The sequence below is a fragment of the Glandiceps talaboti genome, chromosome 11 (genome assembly GCF_964340395.1).
Source record: "Glandiceps talaboti chromosome 11, keGlaTala1.1, whole genome shotgun sequence".
Classification (NCBI taxonomy): domain Eukaryota; kingdom Metazoa; phylum Hemichordata; class Enteropneusta; family Spengelidae; genus Glandiceps; species Glandiceps talaboti.
The window spans coordinates 14,211,259-14,216,836 of NC_135559.1; the positions used below are offsets into that span (position 1 = coordinate 14,211,259).

At 35.2% G+C, this 5,578-nt stretch overlaps 1 protein-coding gene across 1 annotated transcript; it reads left to right on the forward strand.

Moving 5' to 3' along the window:
- The first annotated feature begins 937 nt into the window (after nt 1-937).
- LOC144442780 (ER membrane protein complex subunit 5-like) lies at nt 938-3,846 on the forward strand. The gene is made up of 4 exons (XM_078132153.1): nt 938-1,029; nt 2,121-2,173; nt 2,449-2,552; nt 3,434-3,846. The coding sequence occupies exons 1-4, from the start codon at nt 954-956 to the stop codon at nt 3,504-3,506; spliced, it is 306 nt and encodes a 101-aa protein (XP_077988279.1). The 5' UTR covers nt 938-953; the 3' UTR covers nt 3,507-3,846.
- The last annotated feature ends 1,732 nt before the right edge of the window (nt 3,847-5,578 follow it).

The window sequence follows — 5,578 nt, forward strand, 5'->3', positions numbered from 1 at the left end:
GTTTTTTAACAGCTCAAATGTGTTCAAGTCATCAGTACTAGAAAGACGTTTAGTCCTTGAATTTCAAAAATCACATCGGGTGAAACCACCCCCACCCCCACCCCACCAACTTTTTCAATATTACGTCAACTTTTGAAATTAACTACGTACATTATATTCTTGTCGACCCAATCTTCCAAAATCTAGGAAGAGGAAATAAAGTTATTTAATGATATCCCCTGTCACATTTGTTGATCTATATCAGAATGTACAGTTCTTTATACAAGAAAAGCAGATACCTGATATGTAAACTATGACACTGACATTTCCCACAGAGAGGTGACAATGGGGGGTGAGCGAAATTATCAGGGAAGAATTTGGAAGCTAAGATGACAAACTATCCGATGATGATGATGATGATGATGATGATGATGATGATGATGATGATGATGATGATGATGATGATGATGATGATGATGATGATGATGATGATGATGATGATGATGATGATGATGATGATGATGATGATGATGATGATGATTTATACAGATTACAACATCAACTACATACATTGGCAGAGTCAATGGAAATGTGCTTAATTAGAATAGAAATGCATATATCCATGATATTATGCAAATATGTTATAGTGGATGAGAAGTTGAATTTTTCCCTTGGGTTTGGGAGGGGGTCGTAAACAACTTTGCAAAAGGGTACCAGAAAATCTATAAGAAGTTCAGTATTTTCTCATCACCCATCCCCTCCCAGCCGTAAACAATGATCGGTCTCCTTACGAGCGGCACACCACTTTTCAAAGTAATGTTCAGTATCAGTATCTTTACACAGATCAACAAAAATGTCAACTGAATGGGGATGACATTGATCAATTTACGCGACACAGTAAATTTCGAAAGTGTACTCTTTTATGACTGTGAGGGCGGTCGACTCTATTCCGGTGAAAGAGACAATAACTCAAAATGGCGACGGTGTACCATGGGTTTGTCGTCTTTGGACTTTTAGCCTTAGCTCACGCAGCCTACTCTGCAGCTCAACGTGAGTATTTATGTTAAACTTAATATATAAACATGTCCATCGTTCATCGCTATGTTTTTCCCAAGTTGTGTTTTTATTTACTTATTTTCGTGAAAACGTGCTGTACACATTCAAGCATGACATTGACAAAATATATATTGTCATTCACTTAGTATTTTGTATGACATTGGCAAGGTACTTACATTTGTACGTAGGGTGAATTCATTGACTAATTCGTTGTTATTTGAGTGTACACACTGATATATTTAGATTCTTTACTATACTTAGTATACAGTAGAACTAGACAGTATTCCAGGCTATATTGTAGAACAGGACAGTATAGATTCCAGGCTATACTGTAGAACAGGACAGCATGGATTCCAGGCTATACTGTAGAACAGGACAGTATAGATTCCAGGCTATACTGTAGAACAGGACAGTATGGATTCCAGGCTATACTGTAGAACAGGATAGTATAGATTCCAGGCTATAGTGTAGAACAGGACAGTATGGATTCCAGGCTATACTGTAGAACAGGACAGAATGGATTCCAGGCTATAATGTAGAACAGGATAGTATAGATTCCAGGCTATACTGTAGAACAGGACCGTATAGATTCCAGGCTATACTGTAGAACAGGACAGTATAGATTCCAGGCTATACTGTAGAACAGGACAGTATGGATTCCAGGCTATACTGTAGAACAGGACCGTATAGATTCCAGGCTATACTGTAGAACAGGACAGTATAGATTCCAGGCTATACTGTAGAACAGGACCGTATAGATTCCAGGCTATACTGTAGAACAGGACAGTATAGATTCCAGGCTATACTGTAGAACAGGACCGTATAGATTCCAGGCTATACTGTAGAACAGGACAGTATAGATTCCAGGCTATACTGTAGAACAGGACAGTATGGATTCCAGGCTATACTGTAGAACAGGGCAGTATGGATTCCAGGCTATACTGTAGAACAGGATAGTATAGATTCCAGGCTATAGTGTAGAACAGGACAGTATGGATTCCAGGCTATACTGTAGAACAGAACAGTATGGATTCCTATGCTTTTCTTGTGCATTTTTAAATCCAATTTATACCTTCAAATTACAGACAGAGCCTATCTGAGACTAACAGAACAAGAATTCACAAGTTTACCAGCTGATGTAAGTGATGTATAATTTCATTGTTATCACTATCACCATTCATTGCAAGGAACACATATCTGAGAATGGGTCCTCAATGTAGCTCCCTTCCATACCCCCCCCCCCTACCCACGCCCTTAAACATGATCCGGGTATTCAAGATTATCACCCCAAAATATGTGTGTGGTAACAGCTATGGCGACTATTACAGTTCTTCATTATACACAGAAAAGTATATTCTTTTACATGACCCTGGAAAATTGTGATTTACAATTGTGTGTACTTTTGTTTTTCAGATCGTACTGCAGTGTTTAATAAGTTTACTCCTTACAACCTATGGTGTAGTCTACATAGCTGGTAATTTTAATGAAATCAAGGCATCCGCTGATTTAGATAACAGGTAAAGTTTTGACCCTTGACCCTTGACCCTAGCTACATCAAGAACGCCAGCAGACATAGTTTCAACAAGCTAAGACAGATACAACTTAAAGTATGAAGTACTATACCATGCATGAGCCAAGTTGAACCAAAAATATGGAATATATACTCAGGTCATTCTACTTGTATGTCTTGACAACACACGACTATGTCACTGGTTCTACTGTGTTCGAAATATGAGTCAAAACATTCAAAATTGCCATTACTTTCCCCGATTTTTCTTTTATATTACTGGTGCTGGTATAATGATGTTATTCTCCAATATTTTTCTGCATTCAGTCGGAAAATATTCGTGACCTAAGGGGTTATCACTAAGAGTCACTAGACGAGTAGTGATAAAGCCCCCTTAAGTCACTCATATTTTCCTTGGCTGAACGAAGAAAAATATTGGAGAATAACATCTAATTATACCATTCTCAAGCCAAGTTATTGTCTTTGAACAGAAAATATGGATTATATACCCTGGTCGTTTGACATCATGACAACCTGTGTCTTCATCACTGATTTTGCAGTATTCAAAATATTCCAAATCGCCATTATTTTTCCCAATTTTTCATAAATTATGCTTTTTAGGGTATAATTATATTATTACCCAATATTTTACTTCATTCATCTGGAAAATACTTGTGACCTAAGGGGTTTGTCACTACGAGTCGCTAGACAAGTAGTGATAAAGACACAGTTAAGTCACAAGGCCCCTTAAGTCACTAGTATTTTCCTTTGCTGATCGAAGAAGAATATTGGAGAATAATAATTCTCCAATTTCTCATTCATTACTCCACAAAATCAATATCTATAGACAGAATCTCTGTAAAAAAAAAAGTTTCTTTTTTTCATCCACAGATCTTTTGAAACCGTGAGTAACAGGCCTGCATTTCATATGTTCATGCACAGAGGACGAGTCCTGAATTCATAACACCATTCTGAGCAGGCTTTGCCTTAGAGAGGCCATTTTGTGACAACAGTAAAACCTAGAACCTAGCCCATCAAGTACATAAAGACCACTGTGATTGGACAAAGGGAACTTAAACTGCCTATGCTAGCCAATCAGAACACTGCTATCAACAGATTGGCTGCAAAATTTGACTTCCCTGATGAGTAAAAACTTTCTAAAGTGACTTTATAGTAAAGTACTACCATTGAAAAATAATGTAAAATATTGATAAACTAATTAAATTTTGATTTTTGAAACTGAAAACATTATGCATTATTAAATTAAAACTTTTTTGTTTGATTTGTAAAATTATCAGTATGAAATGGAAATACAACAAAATTAAATAAAAGTTTTGTTTTATTGGTAAGATGGTTTAATTGAGTTTTGGTATGATAGTGTGTGTGGTTTTTGTGTGTATTTGTATGTATGTATGTATGTATGTATGTATATATGTATGAATGTATGTTTGTATATATGTATGTATGTATGTGTGTGTGTATGTATGTATGTATGTATGTGTGTATGTATGTATGTATGTATGTATGTATGTATGTATGTATGCGTGTGTGTGTGTATGTATGTATGTGTGTGTATGTATGTATGTGTGTGTGTGTATGTATGTATGTATGTATGTATGTATGTATGTGTGTGTGTATGTATGTATGTATGTGTGTGTATGTATGTATGTATGTATGTATGTATGTGTGTGTGTGTATGTATGTATGTATGTATGTATGTATGTATGTATGTATGTGTGTGTGTGTGTATGTATGTATGTATGTATGTATGTATGTGTATGTATGTATGTATGTATGTATGTATGTATGTATGTATGTATGTATGTATGTATGTATGTATGTATGTATGTATGTATCACAAACAGTAATCCTGGCAAGGAGACATTCAAAGACACTTTTAAAACATGAAATGTTTGATGCCCATATGAGAACTTTCGAACATCAGCATAAACTACCAGACATTACTATCATCGTTAAACAGAACAAACATGCAAATTAGTTGAAGTGTCCGTACCCGTTGATGCACATATTCCATTGTGTTTTCAGAAGAAGTTCGACAAATATTTTCCACTCTCACTAGAAATAAACACCACAGGCTTTTGTTCAGAAATAATAGTTATTGTCATTGGAAGTCTCGGAAATGTACATCATAAAGTCACAAGTGGTTTGATCAAAGCTGGTTTAAATAGAAGGAATACCAAATCCATCACCAAATATTGTAGTGTAAGCTCAATAATAGGTTCTTACAAAATTTGGAGATTGAGATGTAGGTACTATAACAACCAGATATGACGTGAACGTTTGTCATAGGTGACCAAGAGAAACTCGTTCCTAAATTAGGTCACTATGATTTCCTGCAAGGTATTGTGTGTGTGTATTCTGTAAAGGAATTATGTAAATACTTTACCTGTACATGCTATTTTCATGTAAGTTGGAAATAAAAGAATTTGATATGTATGTGTGTGTGTGTGTGTGTGTGTGTGTGTATGTATGTATGTATGTACCGGGTATGTGTGAATGTATATATGTGAGTGAATGTATGTATGTATGTGTGTGTGTGTATGTATGTATGTATGTATGTATGTATGTATGTATGTATGTATGTATGTATGTATGTGTTTATGTATGTATATATGTATGTATGTATGTATGTATGTATGTATGTATGTATGTATGTATGTATGTATGTATGTGTGTGTGTGTGTGTGTCACTGTGTGTATGTAGGTGTATACTATGTTTTTATGTATGTATGTATGTGTATGTTTACATGTATGTGTATGTGTGTGTATGTATGTATGTATGTATGTATGTATGTATGTATGTATGTATGTATGTGTGTGTGTATGTATGTATGTATGTATGTATGTGTATGTGTTCATGTATGTATGTATGTATGTGTATGTGTTTATATATATATATGTGTATGTATGTATGTATGTATGTGTAAGTGTGTGTCAATATGTGAATGACTTCCTCAAAGTCAACTGAGTTGATTGTTGTGGTATTTGATGAGATGCTCTGTACAGTGTTTAGAT